Source organism: Lissotriton vulgaris, chromosome 6 (assembly GCF_964263255.1).
Source record: "Lissotriton vulgaris chromosome 6, aLisVul1.2, whole genome shotgun sequence".
In the NCBI taxonomy this organism is placed as follows: Eukaryota; Metazoa; Chordata; class Amphibia; order Caudata; family Salamandridae; genus Lissotriton; species Lissotriton vulgaris.
Window position 1 is genome coordinate 1182492923 of NC_141694.1, and position 24747 is coordinate 1182517669.

Below are 24747 nucleotides of genomic sequence, written 5' to 3' on the forward strand. Positions count from 1 at the left end.
ACCATTTTAAAGGTTTATTCACTGATAAAATGAGGATGGTGCTTTATGGGGGTATACCAATGTACAGTGGAATTCATTAAGGACAAAAGGAGCATCTTCGTATAGACAGCACAAGAAAGGGAATCAAAGCATAAATGCCTCCACAAGTCCCAAATTTATTTGTTTAGTAGCGTGAAAAAGGTGCAAAACACGGGCTTGAGGCACAATTCCCTATACCCCCAAAAATAGGGAAGCAGGTCAAAACCAGCTTACACAAAATCAAATATGCAAAATGGCCCAGCACACTTTTGTACATGAAATATGACAGTGATGTGATAATCAAAGAGCAAAGTTATTTCAAAGATGAGTCGATGTTGTATTCAGATGAAACCTTTATTTATTCCTTGTTAAAAAGCTTTTGAAACCGCCAACGCGTTTCGTCCCATCCAGGGACTTCTTCAGGGCAGATAATGTGTAGGAAGACAAGTTTCTAAATTGTGTTGTTGATCAGATGTATAGATAGGTAAGAAAAATATGGATTTCCAAAAAAATTGTTTTATCTCGATTGATTAAGGATTTCCATATTATTCCCCACAATGCTCCTCATGGGAAGGCAAAGTATCCCAGTTCCGAAGTTCGGTTCCGTGCGTGCATCGTAGTGGCGTAACCAATGGAGATAAAACACTTTTTCTGGAAATCCAAATTTTTCTTACCTATCTATACATCTGATGAACAACACAATTTAGAAACTTGTCTTCCTACACATTATCAGCCCTGAAGAAGTCCCTGGATGGGGCGAAAACGATGGCGATTTCAAAACCTTTTTAACAAGGAATGAATAAAGGTTTCATCTGAATACAACGTCGACTCATCTTTGAAATAACTTTGCTCTTTGATTATCACATCACTGTCATATTTCATGTACAAACGTGTGCTGGGCCATTTTGCATATTTAGCTTCTTCGTATTGTTGATGGGTACATCGCTTCCTAAGGTAAGAAATGTAATATTAGATCAAAATGGGTTTTTTTGATGCAGAAAATGTAAACACTACTTCACCTTGGTGCCATGAGCACATCATATGTAGATGACCAAATATAGGGAAGTGAAGATGTTTTACAAATGACTGAATTCATTAACATAAAGCTGCTCAGTCAATTGTGAGTGGACCTATATTAAATCAAATTGGATGTTACCTTTTGCTATTTAAGCACAATAAAACAAGGTAAAACCTGCTTTTAAATGCAGACAAAGTGGACATGTACATCGGTTTGTCACATGAAGCCTGCGTTTTGAGCGTGTTGCAATACTGCAATCACCAAAATATTAAAAGACCTTTGCAAACACAAACCACAAGGTGATGATAGACAGAAACAGGATGTGTGGAGGATACAGATAAACATCTGATGGGGAGGAATGTGGAACATCCTACATATGTACAATGTGAGGCTCAATCCAACCATTTTTAACACATGAAGATATAAGGTCCCCAGAAAACATTCAGAAGAACCTTCCCATTTAATAAGACCTGATGGAACTCGAGTGCCAAGGTAGGTGGTACACAACAATAGCAATAGATAGGATGATGAACAGACTCGAAGCAAACCATGAGGTGATATGTATGTCGCAAATGTTCCTAGCTGACTTTCTGTATCCCGCAGGTATAGCTGGGACTCTTTCTAGAAAGAAGAAAGTAAACTGTCTAGTTTCCGAATTTACTATGTTAAATCTTAATCTTAGTTTGGTCTAATAAACAAGAATATCATTCCATCTGCGACCTTTCTACATATATTCTTTAAATTGTCAAAAGCTACTATTTTTGAGTATGAATAATGGATTCGGAAGGGCAATCTGCTCTGTGATCTTCAATATTTCCTTCAACGTTTTTTAAGACTTCATGCATGACTGGTCCTGAATAATTCTTAGAGCCTTTTACTCAGTTTGCTTGAAAGCAAGTTTGTAAAACCAAACCAGATATAGTAAATTAGGCAGGTTATGCTTTTTTTAGATGAACAGAATGATAGAAACAATTTCAAATTGTGGCAGTGAAACGGAACTGAGGGTTTTAAAAAGTCATTTAGCAGTATTGGCTCATATTATGAGATGTTGTAACTTTTCCTATAGGTTATATCCAATTTTGGAATGCTGTATTTTACTAAAGATTTAGTTGCCCAAGAGCCATGCCTGATATGGGACCAACATGAGTTACAACCTTATACGAATAATAAATACAGAATCAACACAGAAGAAGCAGCATGATGAAACACTTGGAAGTTGCATAGTTTTCTTTCAGCATTTCTGCTGTCTGGGGTTGGACATCTTTTTTAATTCCATATTGTATTGTTTAGCAATATACTCCTCACAATCCTAACACAAATATTGTTCGCATGTATTATAAAGATGGATTGTTGGTCAGGAATAGTTGGAATCTATCACATGTCGGATGGCCAGAACTAGCTGGATCATAGTGGGATAAGAGTTGCTCGTGTTATGTTTGAACAAAGTGGCAAGAATGATTCTTAGTGTCATTGTCTGCACCATATCATGGATTGTTTTTTAAACATTTTATTTGTATTCTTCATAAAATAAGCATTACAACATGCAAAAGCAAAGGCGCATCAGCAATGCAGGTTACTTGAACATCACTGTTAAACATCAGGCACGTTACATACAGGGGAGCGATCACACCTTTATTATAGTATAATAGCATCTGCTCGGCAACCACTCAAATATCTGATTTACTGATACAAAAGCATATCAGAGGTTTATTTCACCCTTGCATACTAAGTGAGCTCAGGACCACAGGAGATTCCGTGCAACAAATCAATCGGATACGGTTTATCAGACACATTGCACAGAGCAAAAACTATACTATGGTTGGTTATATCTTAGAGGGTGCTCTGAACAGAGTTAAATAGTGTTAGTAGTTTGGGTATTTGCAGTAGTGTGGTATACTGAGGTCAGCAAAACAGGATACAATTGATTAGAATATTGAAGTAAACACGTTTTTGTTTTGTTTTTTACATTTTAGCTTAATGTACTGTGGTTTTCCATAACATGCTTTTATGTTCAGTTTGACTTCATTGGGTTTGGTCTCCTTAAGTTCCTAATGTATGCTGATAAAATGATTGTGATCTAGTTCTAATTTTCTTGAAAACTACTAAATGGATTTGCATTTTACATTCACCATTCTAACTCAGCTTACCTTGCCTTCTTGAAGTTCAACGTACCATCCCTTGAATATTGAAATAAGCACGGCAACACATATCTTAAGTACTGAACTATGTAGAAATACCAACAAACATCTGCACATTTGGGGACAGTGCCAACTGAACAGTCTAGTGGGAGGTGGGGCACAGAGATGGCAGCTAAAGTGTCTTGGATACATATATGTTGGGTTGATGAATGTAATAGTGTGTGGAATGTGTTTAATTGATGAGGATGGTGTCTCTGTGTGTGTGTGTGTGCGTGTGTGCTTGGAAGGTGTGGAGGTGATTTGGAATGGGGTATTGTTTGTGTGCGAAGTAGTTGGCAGTAACTTCAGATGCCTGATGTACTGACTTTATGTTCTGGTTTGTTTTCACTACAACATTCATTTGTTTAACAGTTGATGCTTTGTGCATTTGTTTGCAAGCCTAATATACCTCAACAAATTACTATAGTGTGTTTATATGGTTTCCGGTCACTTCTCCACCTGCTAATATTTCTTTTTTATGTTATGGAGATGTGCAATACAACGTTCTCTTTCATTCTAATTCCTACTATCAATAAACTAAATTGCCTTTACACAAGCAATAGTTGTTTCCGATCTTCTACATCTAAACATCTACCTCTGTATGTTTGACAATACACATCTGTAAACTAAAGCCTTCAGTGACTACAATACTATGTTTTTTGGCATTAAAATATTGTTTTAATTTGTGATTCCCTAACATTCAAGGGATGAGAAATAATTTCATTTGGGAAAGCATTGCCTTTGCTCATCCACATGACCCTCCTGGCACTAATGGAGCCTGATTTAGATGTGACAGTTATCCCATCCACTTTATTACATATGCATTATAATCTAGGGCATGTGTAATAAGGAAGACAGGACATCCATCAAGTCTGTAATGGAGTAACCCTTCTGTAAAACTCTATACCAGACCCTTAGTTTAAAGTCCTGACAAAAATGATGGTTTTGCTTAAAGAATGCACTCAAGGCCCCTAAACAACATAGAAAAGTTATCTTATCATATACTCATGAATTTATCAGCAACTTAAAGTTGGAAAGCTAGAGGCCAGTTGGACCAAGTAAGGGTATAACAACGTAAGTTAAAGACATTGGACTATGAAGTCATTAGCACCACTAACATTTTCTACAGCACCTATCCTTGTCAGCGGTGATAACCCCTAAGGTTTTGTAAAGAGTCAGAAAGGATGTTCCACAGCATATATTACTCCTCACCCTCCAGAGAAGCATGGAGTTCATGCAAATACTAACCGCAAGTCTTCGAACGTTTACGCTCAGCTCGTTCTGGTCTTTAAAGTTTGCTTTCTGGACTTTGTTCAGCGAGTCTTCCTTCTCAGTTAACCAGGCTTTGAACAAGCACTGCAACAAGATAGTAAAAAGGAATTCAGTGAGGGTATGTTTTCACCCGTACCACGGAATGTGACCCCTTTTCCCACGTAATACAACTTTTAAATGGGACTTTAAAAATATAAAAATACACACTATGCGTGCAAAGGAGCTTTTATGTTTATACTGGAAACTCTCTGGATAGTGTATTTAAAGTAAACCTTAGAAAAACATTTATCAGATTTTCCACTCCAAGCTGTTTACACAGCCTGATCTTAAAATATTTTGAAGTATAACATTGTTTTAGTCATTCTCAGGACACTGGTGAGTAATGTCCTATTTTTGACAAAAGTTAAAAAAGGTCTGTGTATATATTTTTTTCAGCTCCAGAAATGATCACTATCCTCTGAAAACAGAAGCAATGGCTTGCAGGCTATTTTAACTTCTTGCCCCAAATTTCGTATACTGATGCCGATATAAGTGAAGTAAGTTTTCAAAAACAAATAAATATGGTAGTACCCCATTTGAAAAAGGAGATTACATTGGTGCTTAGCTGATGACATCACAGGTTGCATACGATGCATGAAAAACAATACAGAAAAAACAAACTTAGTCTTATTAATCATGTAACCAAGTGGACAGAAAAGGTGAATTTAAAAATAATATTGTGAATCCTTATGCAGTAGATTAGGAACTGATATGCAGGGAATTATGTGTTCTAAGCAGTAACCTCTACATCTGCCCACCATATTTGACAAACTTGACATAAAGGCCATCTATCTAATGCAGATATAAACTTTTCTATATCACAAAACAGGGGAGGGCCAGAGGGGTAACACAGCACTAAAGTATTATACCTTTGTAAAAAGCATCTATAAAGCTCTTTAGAAACTATGCAAGGATTTCATCAGCGCTACAAGCAAAATTCTAAAAATGATTGTCCGTGACAAACTTTGTAGTTCTCCTTTCTATGCCAGTGGTTAGGATCAGGGCCGGGCCGAAAGCAGCCCTGGCAATTATATCAGTTGGGGGGGGAAGCAGAAGTGAAGTACTGCTACTTTTGTTACTGGGGGCCAAAATTGCAGCACTGCTGCAAAACCGGCCCCCACTAACAAAACCAGCCCCAAACACTGCAAAACCGTCCCTCACCCTGCCAGCCTCCCAGGGAAATGTCTGATGCCCGCTATGACCAATCCGGCTCCTTCATTATACAAATCGGGCAGTCATAGGAATCAAATAATGGCAGACAACTATATTTCTATAGGGGGCAGAAAGGGTACCGGAAATAATGTAACGTTGCCAGACTGGATTAATGTATACTGGAAAATGGAATCCAATAATGAATCTAAGAAGAGAGTGTGACTGAGGACAGTTAGAGATGGTAGACTTAGGCAGATTCTTAGGGCAATAGATACTGTTTCGATTGTTTCAGGATGGCCTGGCATCAGAAGTAACATTGGGATAACTGGTAAAAGCAGTTCTGGATATGTTTTAATATCAACTGAGTATTGCACTGAGCATATCTCCCCCAAGGACACACATTAAAAATAACATATTAAGCAGGCATTTATATGATATCAGAAAAATCTGACTGAAAAAGGTGATAGGCTTTACAGGGTATTACGAAAAGAAACTCAGGAAATATTCCAAAAGTTCCGGTTGCTACAAAGCTACCAAGAGCATATCATGCATTTCCTATAAATAAAATGTATGCAAATTCTTTGCGTCATCTGTCAGGGTGGATGGACCAAGGATTCCTTCATCCACCATGCCCTAAAGGGTTTCTAAGTCTCCTGAAATACCATCGCTTCTGGCTGTGTCCTGAATGGCCAATCAAGTCACGATAAGAAATTACCTATTAAAATCTGGTGAAGGTTCTGTCTTGGAGTCAAAGCCACTCAGAAAAAAGCTTTATCTCTACAATGAGTAACCTGAATAAACTCTAGGCTTTATGTTAGTGAGAACATATCATGTTGCAATAAAAAATGCTCTAGGGCAACGCTTGTCCTGAGATTGTCTGTGAACAATGACACCCATCCCTTGCATGCTGCTATAAGAAGACAAAGTAGATCATTCTAGCATTATGTTACCAGAGATTTGGAATCTGACTACCAGAAGCTACCCTTCAATAAGCACTTTGGAATCCTGCAAGTGGCTACCAATTACAAAGATTACATTTTTTAAAAAGAGACTAAGAATTTTGCAATGTTTCTTACTTGTTCCTCTAACAGCTGCTGCCAAAGAATGTGAGTTTCTTGCAATTTATTCCAGCGGTCTTCTGTCCAGCGGCAAACTGCAGCCCAGCGCTCACCAAGTCTCTGCAAATTAAAGGACAGGCACATGAACAGGTGCCCACAAAATTGAATTCAACATATGCACAGCGAAACACAGTTATATCCAAATGCATTGTAAATGCAATTTTATGTGTGTCAACATTACACACATAAAATAAATATTGTTATTAGCCATCTGGTCAACATTTACATTGGGGAAGCATCCTCTTGTAAGCAACAGATATCAATCTTTTTAGGGCTCGCCGACAGACACTTGTTGAAAACCTATTCGGAAAACAATACTGAAGAATGCATTTTAGGCCAACCCATTGCTTATTATTTGTTGCCTTTCTTCTCAGTCTAATTTGTTTGCTTCTTATTCAATAATTTCCTCCTCTTCTTGCATAGCTTCTTTAGCATATTTTTCATTAGGGATATATGATGTTACAACGCGGACTTTTACTCCGCATACCGTTACAACGCGGATTTTACAACGCGGATACTGTAACAACGCATGTATTTACAACGCGTTTTTTTACAACGCAGGTACCTTTACAACGCATACCATTACAACGTAAGTATTGGTAAGTACATATTAAAATTAATATTATAATCGTAAATTAAATTTAAAAAATATAATTTAAGGTAATGTTATTTAATTTAATTTCCGTTAATTAATTTAATTTAAAAATAATAATAGAATATTTTTACACTGTACCCCTCTACCCCAGAAACTCAAAACTGACCCTCAACACCCAAAATAAATTTAAGTAAATTAATTTAAATTAATTTAAATTAATTATTGTAATTTTTTAAAGAAAGTAATTTATTTTTACCCTGTACCCCTGTACCCCAAAAACTCAAAACTGACCCTAAACCCCAAAAATAATGTAATGTAATTTAAATTAATTTATTTACTATTAAATAATTTAATTAAAATTTAATTATAATTTACCCTGTACCCCAAAAACTGAAAACTGACCCTGAACCCTAAAAATACCCCTTTACCCAAAAACTAAAAACTGACCCTGAACCCTAAAAATACCCCTTTACCCAAAAACTAAAAACTGACCCTGAACCCTAAAAATACCCCTTTACCCAAAAACTGAAAACTGACCCTGAACCCTAAAAATACCCCTTTACCCAAAAACTAAAAACTGACCCTGAACCCTAAAAATACCCCTTTACCCAAAAACTAAAAACTGACCCTGAACCCTAAAAATACCCCTTTACCCAAAAACTGAAAACTGACCCTGAACCCTAAAAATACCCCTTTACCCAAAAACTAAAAACTGACCCTGAACCCTAAAAATACCCCTTTACCCAAAAACTAAAAACTGACCCTGAACCCTAAAAATACCCCTTTACCCAAAAACTGAAAACTGACCCTGAACCCTAAAAATACCCCTTTACCCAAAAACTGAAAACTGACCCTGAACCCTAAAAATACCCCTTTACCCAAAAACTGAAAACTGACCCTGAACCCTAAAAATACCCTTTTACCCAAAAACTAAAAACTGACCCTGAACCCCAAAAATACCCCTTTACCCAAAAACTGAAAACTGACCCTGAACCCTAAAAATACCCCTTTACCCAAAAACTAAAAACTGACCCTGAACCCTAAAAATACCCCTTTACCCAAAAACTAAAAACTGACCCTGAACCCCAAAAATACCCCTTTACCCAAAAACTCAAAACTGACCCTAACCCCTAAAAATACCCCTTTACCCTAAAACCCAAAACTGACCCTAACCCCTAAAAATACCCAACATATAACATTTTAAAATAATTATATACTTACCAATACTTACGTTGTAATGGTATGCGTTGTAAAGGTACCTGCGTTGTAAAAAAATGCGTTGTAAAAACATGAGTTGTAACAGTACCTGCGTTGTAATAGATGCGTTGTAACGGTAGTGCGTTGTAAAAAATGCGTTGTAACAGGTGCACACCTTTCATTAGATGACTATCATTCACTGGCTCAGATCGATCAGAGAACTACACTGATTTTTCTTTGAGCTTGCCAAAGGAGTGCATGCTTTTTCTTCCTTTCTTCCCCATATGCTGCTGCAGTATATTTTTGCGAGAGTTGACTGAAGAGCATATTTTTTCAGGTTTGTTTTCTTTCATTTACGACCTTCTATAGGTCACATAAAAACCCATGTATTGGCATACAAAGACAGCATTTATTGTACTGGGAGAGGGACAGGCTGCTGTACTCGACCTGACTTTTGAGGTAGAAGGTGTACTTAGTGTGCCCCTAAAGGTTATATCTCTTCTTCTGAAACTTGTAAAACTGATTCCCAGGGTGCTCCAGGGCACCAAATGGCCAGAGCATTTGTTCCAGCTCCACGTCGTGAGGTAGGTAAAAAGCAAACATTTGCTATAAATTCTGATGCTGCATTGATCATGGCCTCTGACAACTGTTATGTTCTTTTAAGCACCTGCAACTAGTACTTTTATTTAATCAGGATGATGTGCAACATACGTTTCTCTGTCAAATTTGACAAATAAACCATACCATTTATAATGGCTGAAAATAGTGAATTTAATGTTCAGTTTGAGAAACCCTATGATACATATATATTTGTTTTTCCTGGAGTATTGTGATTTGTTTTTCTTTTACTTCATTTTCAACAATGCACCTGCATGCAGATCCAATTACACAGCACTCACATTATAAAGGAGTGATCTATTGGCTTTACCAAAAAATTGTACAAGGTTTTTGTGAATTCCTTACATCAACTTTTTAATTATGCTCTTGTTGCATTGGACGTTCACTATAAAAATAAAAATATAACAAATGTGTTTCAAAGATCACACTGGCACAACAGATTTGAGCTAGGTAATCTATTTTTCAATGAAAAATTTTATTGAAGAAAAAATTGAAAAAAATAAGGGAAACTGATGACACTAAAATATGATTACTCTGGGTTAACACTGCCCCCAATTGCTAATACAAGGGTCATGGCTCTATAAGGGGGCCACAGCTCTGCTTAGGGGAATGGCTGGGGAAGGCGGTCCTCCACCAGGAGCTAAGATGACATGTCCCTCTTCCCAGGGTGATGATGTGCCCTCCCCGGGCACCTGCTGTTGCTAGGAGAGATCTGCAAGGTGAATGCTAATGCTAAGTGAATAGCTATTAGGTTACTGTTAAAGCGACATGACTTCTTTAAAATGAAATGCTTTTCAACAAGAAAGTTACTCTAAAAAATGGTATTTCCCTGAAATGTACCAAAATGAAATTATACATTTGTAAAGTCCAACCTCCCTGCGGGAGACATGTCTGTGAGTATTTAGGAGAGACTTTTCAGGAAAGTGAATGATAGCATGACCACTTTCTGAAATGGCCTTCGAGTCATATCAAACTAAGGCAAGTGCTTCACCCAAAAAAAAAATTAGAAAGAGGTCCTCCATTACAGACCACTTTCAGAACACACTAACCTGAAGCTGGTGTTCAAGAGCGGCCGTTGCACTCTCTCCACTGGTTTCATCAACAATCACCACCATGTGAGTCAGTGAGTTCACTTTAACCTGCTCCATTTCAAGATCACTCTGCAGTCTCTGTTTCAGAACAAAGAAACAATTATTATGCATGAAAGGAACACCAATTCAGAACAGTGCTTAGAAGAAAGGAACAGATGCCATAAAATTAAATCAAATCAATATGTCATTAGCTTGGAGGACACAATGTACTTAAAAACAAATCTGGGCTAAAATGTGTTGCATCATTTCTGTTCACAATCAGCATCATATATTTGCTTCTTTTGAGAAATAACTTTACAAAAGATATATTGCACATTATAACTATCAAAAGTCTTTCAATATAATCAGAATCACTACAAATAACACAACCAATACAATTCCAAAGAAGAATATCAGGATTCTGTGGTAAACTAAGCCACATGTGTTTTTATTTCCCAGTCTGTCTAATCCTTCCTTTTGCTGCCAAAGCAGTGGACATTTTGTGACTACTGACAATAGGGACATTTCTACTTACTATTAGTTTTAAAAAAAATGGCTGTGGAAAAAATTTAGATTATCACGGTTCCAATACTCTCCAGATGAATTGAAAAACTGCAACCATAACAAGGACGAAGAAACCTGAGTGGGCAAGCCTATGGTATATATGGAGGGATTGTGTTTGTCAAGGACTCTGCTGAGCTCGGGACTTGCCCCACTAATAGGGAGAAATACTTTCTGTGGGATAAGGTAAATCTGAAGAAGGAGTTGGTACACACAAAGGAATACCTAAAAGCCAGAAAGGAGAATAACACAACAGAACCTAAGACTAGAGCTGGTTGGAACAGATTACAATTGGGTCGCTGGGCATGAACTAGGTAATACCTTCAAAGACAAAGACAGGCATACAACACATTGTACAACAAACAACAGGAAGGCAATAGGAAAGTACAAAGCAGAAGACCAATAGAAAAAGTATCATAAATGACAGTTTGTACGATCCTTGGAAAGTGATGTCTCTGTGAGGGGAAACTATCCTATGAAATAAGTCAAGATAGGATTAATCCCACAGTGTCTTGGAAGAGAGCCAGAAGCTCATATGGAAAAAAAGCACTGAGTGAGTCTAAGTGTAAGAGGCACCAAGCCCAGCCCTGCCTAGTACCACGCATCAGGGGTAGGACTAACCCATTTTAGTGCTGGTACCTGTCACACATATTATACTAGCTCCCTGTACCAGGTCCGTGACTAGGCATGCAGGCAGCAGACTTGGTGAAGGTTTACTAAGTTGTTATCCCAGGCCATTATGAGCAGATGCACATACAGGGCCGGACTGAGAACGCAAACTAGCCCTGGCAAATAAGTCATACCGGCCTGGTGGGTGGTGGGAATGGGGGGCTGGTGGGAAACACTGCTGCTGCTTTTGTTACATAGGGATGCAAAACCAGACAAAACCGCAACCCCCCCCCCCCCCACTAAAAGTGGCCCCCACCCTTCCGGCCCACCAGGAAAGAGCCCGGTGCCCACTATGGCCAGTCCAGCCCTGAGCACACACTGAGGCAGAAGGTAGCCTCACTCTCCCTCCTATCTTCTCTCTCTGGCATCCAGTCCTGAGACCAGTCTGACTCCCGGCAGGCCTCCATAGCCTGCAATAATTTCAGTACTGTCCACTGCCCCGGTTCAGCCTGACTTGGTTTCAACTGGACCTGCCTGTGCCCCTTAGTTCTGTCGCAGCAGCACAGTGGGTGCATAATGTAAATATTTACTCATGAAACTCGGGAAGAAAATATAAACATATGATCTTCCCACTCATATAAAGTACAATACACGTTTTTAATTTTATATGATTGCCTGTCATACATTCAAGACAGTCACTAAACGTTAAATAATGTTGGGCCCAAAAAAGTAAGCTAGTAAGCTTCTTAAAAACGAATATTAGAGCATGATGTACATGTAAAGAAGCAGATCTGCAAATGTGACACAAAGTTGTTTTTTAAAGGTATTCACTATAACAGTATATTATACAAAACAGGGTGAGTTTTTGTAGGTTATCGAATTATAAATGCTTTTTTGGTACTTGAAATAACATATCACTCAAAGTGTCACAAATAAGGCATTTAAATGTCACACATAAGCACACTCATGCAGGAAAATGTCACACAAGGGAACTGAAAATGTGTTGGCTTCGTTTGAATGCCTCACAAGTTCACTGGCGCCCACTGTAACAATAATAAAGATTTTCCCACAAACACAGGAGCGGGCAAAAACGTATACAATAAGAAATAAAGTAACTGGGCACAGGGAAAAGCAGGACTGGATCCTGAGAACAGGGACAGTACTCCACCTTTACACACAGAACTAAGAACGCGTTAAGTCAAAATAGCAAAACAGGAAATGGGAAACCAGTAATAAGGAAACCCAAGGCACTCAAGGAGCAAGTCTAAAAATATAAACACAGCAGCAGTTCAAGCAGAGCCTCAGCAGTAAAAGACTGGTGAAGGGCACAAATGCTGGGATACAGAGCAGCGTGAGCAATCAACCAGATCCTGGGAATTATAACCACCAATGAAGGGGTGACTACACTTATACTTGGAACGGAAAGGACCAGGAAAGCTAGCATGCACACAAAAGGAAACAAGAAAACCAGGAACTAAATACATATTGGAGATGAGAGAGAGCAAAGTTTAGAATGCATGTATGTGAGAATCAGTATACATGCAGTAACCCTGATTCTGAACAGAGCTCCACCTCTAGGACATGATTTCAGCAAGGTCTGGAGACAGAAGAAACTACAAGGACCATGATGCATCAGAAGGGTAATGAGGGCGCCTGGACTGGTGCCTGATGCGCAGCAACATCTGCAAGAGAGTGTTGTGAGCTGTACTGGTGAAAAGGCTGGTTCCCACCGGGCCCTCTTGAACACCACGTGAGGGCAGGATGGCAGTATTCGTGCGGTGTTCCTATCTACAAGTGAGAGCCTTTTCATCTGCTGTTTTTTTAATTATATTGTAGTTTAAACAATCCCTAGAAGAACTGCTAAGAAAGCTAACACTTGGAACTCTGTTAACCACTTTACAACTTATTCATGAAATTATTTGTGTCATCATCATCATAGTTGTGTTATACTTCGACTGGCGAATGGTAAAAGGGCATAAAATAAGTCATCTGATGTAATGACTAATGCATTTTATTCACAAGATAGAACATTTTCTGTTGACCTGGTCCACCAACTGACAGACAAAGAGAAACAGAAGGACACAGCAGTATTAATTTAATATAAAGTGTTATACAGTGCGAACATACCCTGGTTAGGCTGCACAGCATGATGCACAGGAGCAGGAGGTCATATTGGAAGTACAACAATACAAATGTAGAACTATCAATAAAATACAACCCAGGGATCAGATGGAACAATGCATTTGCATGGATAACTTCGAAAGACAAAACACCTGAAGAACAAGCTAAAAATAAGCTCAAACTGTTAATTGCTACGCTGGGTGGATGAGAGGAGAGGGTTACATGGCTTGCATAAGATAATACGCCAGTTACAAAGATACAACTTTTTAAGAAGTCCTAATCAAAACTTCTAACATTCAGAAGATTATTCACTCACGCATTTGCCATTAGGACCTTAGATTTTGACTTTTTTTTTTAATATAGCCAGTGTTGGTCCTTGTCTCAGGAGGGATGGCATTTCATGCCTTTAGAGCACACCCTGAAAAAGCTTGGTTTAAAGTTTTAGCCTATCTAAAGAGAAGGGATTCCAGATGGCCTCTTGAAATAGTCAGGTTGCTCAATGTCCCCACATTGATCGGTTTACGTACAGTATAAGTCAGTTTGAACAATGCTTGGCTACTAAAGGAAACCTCTGAGCAAAAATTCATACTGGTGCCGCAGATTAGGTCTCAGTGAATAAGAACGAAAGTTTTTTTTAATTCGTAGTTGGCAACAGATCAGCAGAGAGAATTTTAAGAAATGCTAGATATCTGATTGATACAGATAACGTTTTGAGCTTGTGCCACTAAAATCATTTTTTTCTCCCAATAAGGTATGGCTGCAACGGCTGAGCAGTAATTAGGTATGGTGGTATTCAAAGAACAGGCTGTTAACCAATTAACTGGCAATCATACATTGCTATACAAAAGGCCAGGTGCTATGGCTTAAAAATAATTTGGCAAATACATTTTGGAAGAAAGTTGATACAGTTACATCAACATGAATTGAGAACCTCAACTAGAAGGCTGGCTAACTTTACGAGAGCAAGACATAAGGACAAATGTCTGAGGCGTATAAGAACCAGTCTTGCTTACCGCAATCAGGTGATGAGCAAATGTATGCATGCAGACTATGGGGATAAAATATGTAATAAACTAGCCCTTTCTTGTGCTGTGCCCTTCAGACAGAGAGCTATCTCATGCAGACTTTAAAAGTGTGTTTTTCCTCTGATTCCCACATAAATTCATGATTTTTGTCATCCTGGTCTAAACTAGTGTTATTTCAACGAGGCAAAGAGAAATACCTGGTACAGAAAGGAAACCAAAAATGCAGATAAATACTATAGAGACTGTTCCAACTATACTACTACTCCTCCTATTACAGGGTAGGTCCTGTGTCACTGACAAAATATCAAAAATGTATTGGGGTGTCAGTCATTGACACAAGGGAGACATCTTTGTCTCGCAGTCGTTCATCAATTTCAGGTCCTCAAACCCATGTTTAGAATTCTATGGTACCAGTCCGATTCACAGGGGGACACACGTTCTAAATCAACCTGCTACACCCTGATCCAGCATCCTGCCAATATATCATGTAGGATGAATTTTAGACCAGACAAGGTGGTGTTGTTGCGGGGGGATCACAAGAATTGAGGCAGGTGGATCCTAAAAAGGTCAAACTCAATTATGCTGTCTGTTGGGAAATCCCAGAAGAACACACCCTCACAAAGAAACTATGGGGGAAGTATTTCTTCTCTAAATCCCTTTCCCACTACATTTGTCCTTGACCCTCCCATCCTCGGGCATGCCAATGTCTTGATTCACTACATGATGATAGTCTATTTGCAGAGCATGTAGGGAGTTTTGACATACAGAATGTATGAGAACAGAAACACATGTGAAGTGTGACACATAAGCATTGAAGTTCAGGGTATAGCAACCTGAATAATGAGTTCTGTGGTACAAAAAATAGACTGTGTCTATACTTCAAGTGTAAAATGTAGTGTGCCTTTTCATGTGCCCAAATAACCATAACAATTCTGATTGAGGCTATATTTGTACACCCATGATCTAGACTGTAAACTATATGGCAAGGACATCTTCAAATGGCAAAAGGGCTGTGCTTTCAAATGGATCATTTTAATATGAGGATTGCGATGTGGCAGGTCATCTTTAAAGAATGCAGCATGTATTCTACATTTTCACACTACAGAAAGCTTACTTTGTGCTCTTCAATCTGCTTCTTAAAGGACTCTAAATCTTCTGCAAAGGACTGCGTTTCCATCTTCTGGATTCGTTCTTCTGTGAGGGTCAGCCAATCAGAGAGCTGCTCCAGCTGCTTCTTCTGCAGCTCCATCAACACCTCGTGCAGTCTAGCAGAAAAGAAAAACAGTGAGTGATCCTCAGACTGCACCTGCAGGGCCACGGACACAACAACGGCTATAGCATCTAAAATAGTAGCGCATCCTTTCTTCATACCACTATTTCTCATTCTTGCCTAGCCTATTTTAACAATGCTCTTCTGATGTGTAACAAAATGTATCCCAATCATGGCTCCATAACCTAAAATAAAGTATATTTCACACCAAATTGTTTTGAGAATTAGGCATGTGTGCTTCCGACAGGAACACACTCTCCCACCAGCCCTTCAAGTTAACCTGAAAGGGCTATGTCTCTGGACCAGAATAGACTGGAGACATTTCTTCCAGGACATTAGTTACTTAGGAAATCCCCATCCTATGTGGGGGGGTGGAAAAGTAAAATCAATATGTGGGGGGTAAAGTCAAATCCATAGGAGCTGTATACCACTAGAGAACTGGTGTTTGAACAGGTTGGAGGATGTGCTTCAATTGGAATGTAATGAAAGCAAAATCAACCAGTCAATCAATGTTTCCATTTTGTGAGGACCTGTCAGAGATTGGGACTACAGTAAACAGGGAAGGCTCAAGAGCTAAGCTATTTACTACAACCATGTTGTTAACTACACAATTTAACATTTAAATTAAGTTTACTAATTGATTCACATAGCATAGGCCATTGTCAAAGCATGCAGCCTTTCACAGTGGTTATAGAGCATAGCCTTCGACCCGGCTTTATGCCCGAAACCCTTTAATTCTACACACAGCCCACAGCAATGTCCTTTGGACAGGAGGAACAGCGTGTGCACTTTAACTGTGCCTTGTGCTCAGTCCTATGTAACCGAAGACTGCGTGGTGCAACCAGATAGCTCTATGTCTAGTGCCTGCTGCGTATGTTTCAATACTCCTGCAAAGTGTTAGTAAGCTCACAGGGGCCAGGTATTCGCATTGAGTCTGCGCACCACAGCTAAATGTCAAGCCAGAGGGCCCTGATGTACAGGCCCAATGATCTTCTTCAGTGATGTCACAGATAATGTCTACGGTGATGTAATAAGTGATATCACCAATAAGGTCATCAATGATGTAAGCTGATCTTTGTGGCATGTTAGTGAATAAGGGTGAGAATTATGGTTATGTGAAGCCGAATAACTGACGGATTTCAGTGGGACCTCAAAGTCCCTTTAACTAAAGTAATTCAGGGTGATTTGTCAGCATATATAACATGTTGCTTTGTGATGAGTAAAGAAATATAACTTTGCTTTAATAATGTTTTTCTCTATGATTTATTTTGTTTTAAATGTAATATACTTTGTCCCCTTGGTGCATTGTCGGCTGGGCACAGTATTCAAATGTGCCCAGATGGCCCTTGGAAGATTCCCTGCTGAGCATGTGCTTTTGACACGTTCAGCACACTCTGGGAATAGGATATAGCCATAGGCCACATCCTGTCACCCCATGCCCTGATGCAAATTCTGGGAATACAGCAAGGTCTTAAGGAGCACAATGCAAACAGTTTCTCCGTTTCTAGTTCCCCAGCAGTCAGAGCCTGTTTGTTGGGCACCATACTACACCATACCCAGCAGGTGCGGGGAGCAGATGGCAGCCTTTGTTAGGCCTTCTAGTATCCATGTATGTGACCATTCTGCTCCTTTCTGCACTGGATATGTTATTTTAAAAGACTCTGGCGTCAAATAGAGGTCCACAAAAACCTGCAATTAAATTGTTTTTTATTATTTAACAAACGTAATTTTGGGGTATTCCCTCATAACCCCAGTGGATTGGGGGTGCAGTCCCTGCCTACTTTTATTTTTGCCTGGCAAAGGTCAAAAGTTGTAGCTTATTCACAAACCACACTATTGTAAAATGGGAGCCGCAGTAACATGTTTTCCAATTTTGTCAGCCTTTCCTTGGTAAAGTTGTATCTTCATGCCAAATTTGGTGCACATCTGTTCAGCCACTTTTGGTTCAGCGAGGAAAAAAGATTGCTAAGGGAGTTAACACTTTAAATGGATCATATACATCCCCAGCAAATGAATGCCAAGGTATGTAAATTTATCATTCATTAAAAAAAAAATTGTATACTCAAGTAGAGCCTAATGACCATTTCAGGTCACTTTCAAGGAGAAGGTTCAGGGAGTGGGTAAAAACATACTTATAGGCAATGACAGCTAAGGTGTAAACTGAAAGCTTGTTGGAATAGATATTTATTTGGGCACTGCATGATTTTAAAAACAATTATCTTTGTCAGGGAGGGTCAAATGAGGCGAGTTCCGAATGGCACAGCGGTAAGAAGAGAAAGATTTTGGAGCAAAAATGTTCAAATGTCAACCGCTATGTAGGCAGTAATTTGGTAAAGAAGGAAAGATTTGACCATGATTGGCCTTGTAAATGATGCACACATTCTTGAGCTCAATTCTTGGGTTGGTTGGGAGTCAATGCAGAAACAACTGTGCAGGAATGAGATGGTTTTATGCTTCGTCAATAGGCTTCACAGGAAGACATCTACATATTGTGCTGCAGTAGTCTGTTTTGGAGATTACCATGGACCGCACCAGAGCAATCCCACTAGGGTACATACAATGCCTAGATAACTAAAAGAACACTGTGTGGTAAAAGACACTTCATTACATTAGTCACCAGAGGAATCCCTTTAGTGTTCGCATCTAGAACAGCATTTCAATTTGAACAGTTTTAGAAAGTGTTGGTGGCAAGTCCATGATTTCAACAAAAGTCAAATGGCACAAAGAAAGCTTTTCTGGTGCCTAACCAAAGTATATCAGTCAAAGACATGTTAAGACAGAGACCGTTGTAGAACATCCAGTTTTGAACGTTTACAAGGCATTACATTCATTTGCGGATGACTGTCCAATTTACTGGAGACTTTAAAATGCATTTGGTTGTCACCAGCATTCGTGTGGTAACCTATGTTTAAGCTCTCCAGGATGTTTTCATCCAGGGCCATGTAAATATTGAATAGGGTAGAAGCAAAAGAGAATCCTTGTGGGACACCATAGGTGATCGCTTTGGACAAGTAGGGGAAGGCGAGCTTGACGAGGTGAGACGGGTCTTACAAAAAGGAGGCAAACCACTGGAACCTTTCTACTAATATCACAGTTGGTTGGTGGTTGATCCATCAGAAGTTTATGCTCAAATGCTATTGAAAGGTCAAGTTGGGTCTTGAATAAACAAACGTGGTGCATTATATTTAGATTTTCTTATTTGGGGCCTACCCTTTGGAATTCTCTTCCCCCCCATATCCGCAAGGAAGAACATTTCTCCAGCTTCAGGAAAAGCATTAAGACCTGGCTTTTTGACAAATAACTGTCAGTTTGTCCTCCACTCTTCAAAGGTGCAGCTCAGTATCACAGTCTCGGCGCCGGGAAACCCTTTGTGGGTATCTGTGCGCCTTACAAATGTAAAAAATAAATAAATAAAAATAAATAGATTTGCAATGTTTATCCAAGGAGAACACATCTATGGAAAGATTATAAAATTATGGTGGTCATAAATCCCATTTTCCTACACCTATGCAGTTCACCTACACATCATGTGGTAAACAACGGTCCCCTCTAACCAAACAATTATAGTGGTTGCAGTTGGGGTTGTTTTTGAATCCTTAACTTTAAAATAAGTATCTTTAAGGTGAAAGTAGGCAGTACAATTTTTAAAAATATCAATTTACTTATTTCCATAGATTTATTAGAATATTATAACTAACATATACATAATATGGACTTTTCACTTGGGTCATTCAACAGGGCTCTGTACCACAAAAACAGGCTAGCATTAGAGACCTACTCACCGAGATTGCCTATCCATACTGTCCACTCGAAGATTCTCCCATCGTGAATTCAGCAAAGTCATCTGCTCCTGGATTTCAATCTCTTCTTCATCTGAGAGATTGCCCTGAGCAATAAGTTGGTTTCCAGCCTGCAGCACACTTCCCACGCTACTCTGATGGGCTGTCAACTCCATCATAAATCCCTGGAATTAACAAAACATTTTCTTCAAGCAAGTTCATATGTGGCCCGTGGGTTATGGAGCAATACCAATTTACTGGGGTTGAGGCAGTACCTAAGAAGACAACATTCTAGGGACATACTTTGTTGAAGCCCTTGCATTTAACAAAAAATGTTACTATGTCTAAAGTGCACATGATACGCAGAGGGTGTCCTGATGCCGAAGTCTTGCTATTGAAATCCAAGCATGTTTTAAATCGTAGCAGGATTCGTAAACAGCAATGTCTTTTTCGCTTTCCTAAAGTTTAGATGCTTCGTCGTCGTTCGCAAAAAACAGTAAGTTCACTTCAGCTCTTAGCTGCACATATTAACAAGCATTGGAAAAAGCCAATAGGTTTCGCCTATGTGAGATCTATTGGCTTTCTTGACTTTTTTTTATGTTACACAGTGGTGCAAGCTGCTGTACTACGTAGGTTAAAGTAAGAAACAGATTGATTCCCTTGGGTTGTGTACAGGAAAAGCTAGAAAATTAGCTATAACAAAGTGAAATTTTGCTCCTCAAGTTAAAAATATAAACAACATTCAGAGTACATAACAATTTATTGAAATATTAAAAAAGCATACAATACATTGGTAAAATAGTATAAACACACAATTAAAAACAGATATATATTTTTGTGACCTGCACAAAAGTATAGGACAGACAAAACTAAATTGTAAAACATAAGACTTGAAAGTTTACAAGGCGTACATTCACAGAAAAAGTTTCAAACAGCCCTGGTGTTACAACCTCACAATCTTATATGCATCAGGGAGGAACAACATGAATTGTACTTAAGCTTGCAAGCTTAAGTACAATTCATGTTGTTCCTCCCTGATGCATATAAGATTGTGAGGTTGTAACACCAGGGCTGTTTGAAACTTTTTCTGTGAATGTACGCCTTGTAAACTTTCAAGTCTTATGTTTTACAATTTAGTTTTGTCTGTCCTATACTTTTGTGCAGGTCACAAAAATATATATCTGTTTTTAATTGTGTGTTTATACTATTTTACCAATGTATTGTATGCTTTTTTAATATTTCAATAAATTGTTATGTACTCTGAATGTTGTTTATATTTTTAACTTGAGGAGCGAAATTTCACTTTGTTATAGCTAATTTTCTAGCTTTTCCTGTACACAACCCAAGGGAATCAATCTGTTTCTTACTTAGGTCTAACACCCCAATTCCCTTGCTTGTTTCAAGGGGTTCCTCTCTATCTTTACACTACGTAGGTTAAAGTACATTAAAAAAAATTTCAAACAATATGACGTGGCCAGACCACGTCATAGCCCTTTTTTCTTTTTCTTTAAGCTGTGCATATACACATAAGTTCAAAATTAATTTTCCCTACACTTAATATGCAGTTTATATTATTGAACAAATGCACATTATATGCAATAAAGTTTGCTTTAAAATAAAATCCTGTCACAATCCATTGATGCATCCCTTACCGAATTGCAATTTGGAAAACACATCTCTCATATGCTCCTTCCAAATTTTGATTCAGTAAGGATTACTAAACACATTTGGCTATTTGGAAACACATACAAAATGTTCTGCTGAGTGCAAGTTTTGTAATTTAGCGATTCACGGGGTCTACGACCACTAAATCAATTATTAGAGTGCTTTAGAAGAATAGTGTTTTAATTAATGTTTAGATGTTGCATATTTAAAAGTCTCAATGTTCGCAAAAGTATGGACAAAGATCTTCCCTCCAGAACTCCCCTCCTATATTTCTAAACAGAACTAAACTTGATAGTGTTCAGGAAACCACAGCAGGCACTTCATATTCAGTACTGCCTAAGGTTTGTTGGTATCACTGAAGCAGTGAGACTCTTGAATACAAAGAAGCGGGCAGAATGGTGTTTAAATGCTTGGGCAATGACCCACAATGTAAATTCTTACCAGTCCACTCCCCAAATCCTCAATGTTGATCGAACTCCCCGTCCCTAAAATCAGTGAAGCTGCCATGAGCAGTTACAAATGTCCCACAAATAAACAAAAACATTAAAGAAAAGCAATTTGACATGACATATTTGATAAAAGAAGAATATGAAGAAACAAAAGTTTATAAAAAAAATTAAGAAATAAAATAAATAAATAAATATAAACCAGGTGCACAGCACTGAGTGCGTTAAAGAAATCACACTGACAAATATGTATATAAACGTGTCTAGAATAAAATATAGAGAAGTTGCAGAACTGTCTCTGGAAAATCACTAACACATAAAGGCTAGCCAATGAGTTTTCTTTCAGCAACAGTCTAGAAAAATCTTGCATTTTTTCACCTTGCATATACACCAAAAGAAGATTCACTGAAAGGACCAGTTGCATCATTGGCCTTTCTGCTGGTGCTTCAAAACGTTACTCACTTCATGTGTAGCAAACTGCTCTTTGACTTCTTCAACATCGTTGGACACCACGTCTTGTTCGTGCAGTGTGTCCTCAGCCATCAGTAACCATGTGAGGACCTCTTCCAGGGCGACCTGGTAGCTATCCAAGTCCATTTCAACGTCTGTCACTGTGCTGGGAGTCTCCGCCCTTGCATCATCATCTTCAGCTGGAAAACCCTAAATGTAAAAAGGAAGCATAAAACTTGCGGCAAGATAAAAACAGAAGTTCTAAACATTATTTGTTATCAATAGGCAACCTCTGCATTGCCGCAAAGTGAAATAAATGTTTTAGGCCAGACAACAGACACCAAAATGTAACTTGGAACAGAGCAAGGACGGTGTCAGAATGCAAACTAAAATGAGAAGAAAATCAGCTCGATGACACTCAAAAATCAAACGTTTACTACGACAGAAATAAATACAGTGCTTAACTTCTGCTGGTGGTTGCAGGGAATGGATTCTGGATCTTATTTTTAGGGACCAGAACTTACCTTTCATTACCAGACTTTGAACCAGAGCAGTAGACAGACAGGTAGAAAATTAAGCAAGGAAAACAAAAGGGAAACAGTGGCAAAAAGGAGAAAGCAGTAATGGAAAATAACCTGCAAGGGTGAGACCAAGAGTCCAGAAGTGTAGCTTATGTGAGAAAGGAATGGATTCAAGAATGGACAGTCCTAGTCAGTACTCAATGTATCCAGTAGCACCAGCAGCTGGCTTCTAATAAAAAAAGAATTGGGTCCCAGCACTAATTTTTTATGTATTTGTTTGACAAATTAAGCACTGATGGAATGGAAAGAGGAAGTATGGGGAAATGGTGGTAGAAAACTACAATAGAGAGATTGATATTTTGTTCTAATGATGATCCACAATTACATCTCCAGAATGCCTGCAGAATGTTTCACGCATGTAGAAACTGCTTTTGAATAAGTTATTGTAAAAAATCACAAGCTATGAGGAGCTGGCTCAAGCCTCAACTATGGTTATAAAGCAAAAAGACAACAATGGTAACACACTGGGGCATGGGAAAGGGCATGAGCCCTGGGCCATGCACAACGATTTCAATAAGTGCAACTTTGTCTCATTACATTTAAAGCAGTAAAATTAGGTTTCCATTTGTTTTCATAGTGTTTGAGTTTGAATTGGAAATGTGAATGCGAGTAAGATAATTGTATGTTACCGCACGCTTTGAGAATGAAAAGGTAACCCCAGCATTGTAACGAAAAGATCAAATCACGATTATTACCCCCCACTCACACTCTGGACGGCTGTTAATGTAGTAAAGAACAATGATTGGCAGCAGAAAATGACAGCTACAGACACATCAAGGAAGCATACCTTTGCCTTGTTAAATCCTTCCTCCTCGCACTCAACCTTGAACCGTCTTGGAAGAGTCTCCACCTCCCGGATATCCTCCATTGTCACTTCCTGAGGAAGAACCTCAAACAGGGAGGTCAAGTACATAATGATGGACTTCTTGTCAGGCAGGGGAACAGCAACATCTACCAAGGAAGGGTAAAGGAAAATAAGATTAGGAACTTTTGATCTGGGTCACATACTACAACACACTACTCGCTCACAATTACAGAAAAAAAAGGAGAGTTTCTGAACCTTTGCCCTGTTTGTCTGAGAGGTTCGCATTCTCCCAACATTACAAATCCCTCAATTGTACTCTGGTTCAGAGAACATTAGAATCTCTTTGTTCTTCCAAAAATCACTGGTCGGATCCTCAAGGAATGGTGATGCAGGTTCACAATGAAACAGTAGGAAAAGTTTTAGATTTTATTTCTACTTAGAACGAAAAGGGCATACATGGTCCAATTACCAATCAGCAACAACATTAGGCAGTTTCTTAGGGTCAAGGGTAGTCTGTGGCTCCTAGGCAGTATTCGGAGCGAATACCGTTGTTTCACACTGTTGCCTCAGACACGTGTGGACTTTAAACGGACATCCATTGAACACTTTGTGCACATGATTCTGTGAAGGCAGATAGGTTGAGCCTTCAAGGCTTCACAACAAACCTGAAGGTTCTATCGCACACTTTCTGTTGCCAGTGTAAAAGTTGACACAACTTTATAGTCAATGGAACAGGAAGGATTGTGAGTTCTCGTCTGTCACTGGAAACCTTTCAAACTCATTCTTACTGTGTTATTGTTAATAGTCACCAGTCAATGGAACAAATGTGCAAGAGGGAATGCTATGAAACAATCAGGTAACCTATGATACATAGCATTGACCTTATGACTGTTTCTTAGCTCTGACACTGGCACTGCAAGACCACTCAGTGGGTATGAACCCAGACAGCGGAAAATGTGCCAAAAATGTCAACGAAGCACAAAACACAACAGTGAAGTGTGATTTCTTCCAACAGTAAAGTCCAAACGCAAAGTTACTGTGTTCGGTAGGAAAACTGAGCTCTCCTATGATCAGTGACCGGGTGTGAGCGAGGCAGAGGGTTATGCAACCAGATATTCCCCCAACTCATCTCTAAAGTAGCAACAGGGGATCTTTGATGGG

General features: G+C 38.8%; 1 protein-coding gene across 4 annotated transcripts in view; it reads right to left on the bottom strand.

Moving 5' to 3' along the window:
• UTRN (utrophin) overlaps positions 1 to 24747 on the bottom strand; it is a 1497630-nt gene that overhangs the window by 1115354 nt on the left and 357529 nt on the right. For all 4 annotated transcript variants that reach the window (XM_086927281.1, XM_086927282.1, XM_086927283.1 and 1 more), the window contains 7 exons: positions 23569 to 23732; positions 22213 to 22410; positions 19643 to 19824; positions 15705 to 15855; positions 10254 to 10373; positions 6753 to 6854; positions 4462 to 4569 (listed from right to left, as the gene is read on the bottom strand). In XM_086927281.1, coding sequence (XP_086783407.1) covers positions 4462 to 4569; positions 6753 to 6854; positions 10254 to 10373; positions 15705 to 15855; positions 19643 to 19824; positions 22213 to 22410; positions 23569 to 23732 — 1025 coding nt within the window. The remainder of the gene's footprint in view (positions 1 to 4461; positions 4570 to 6752; positions 6855 to 10253; positions 10374 to 15704; positions 15856 to 19642; positions 19825 to 22212; positions 22411 to 23568; positions 23733 to 24747) is intronic.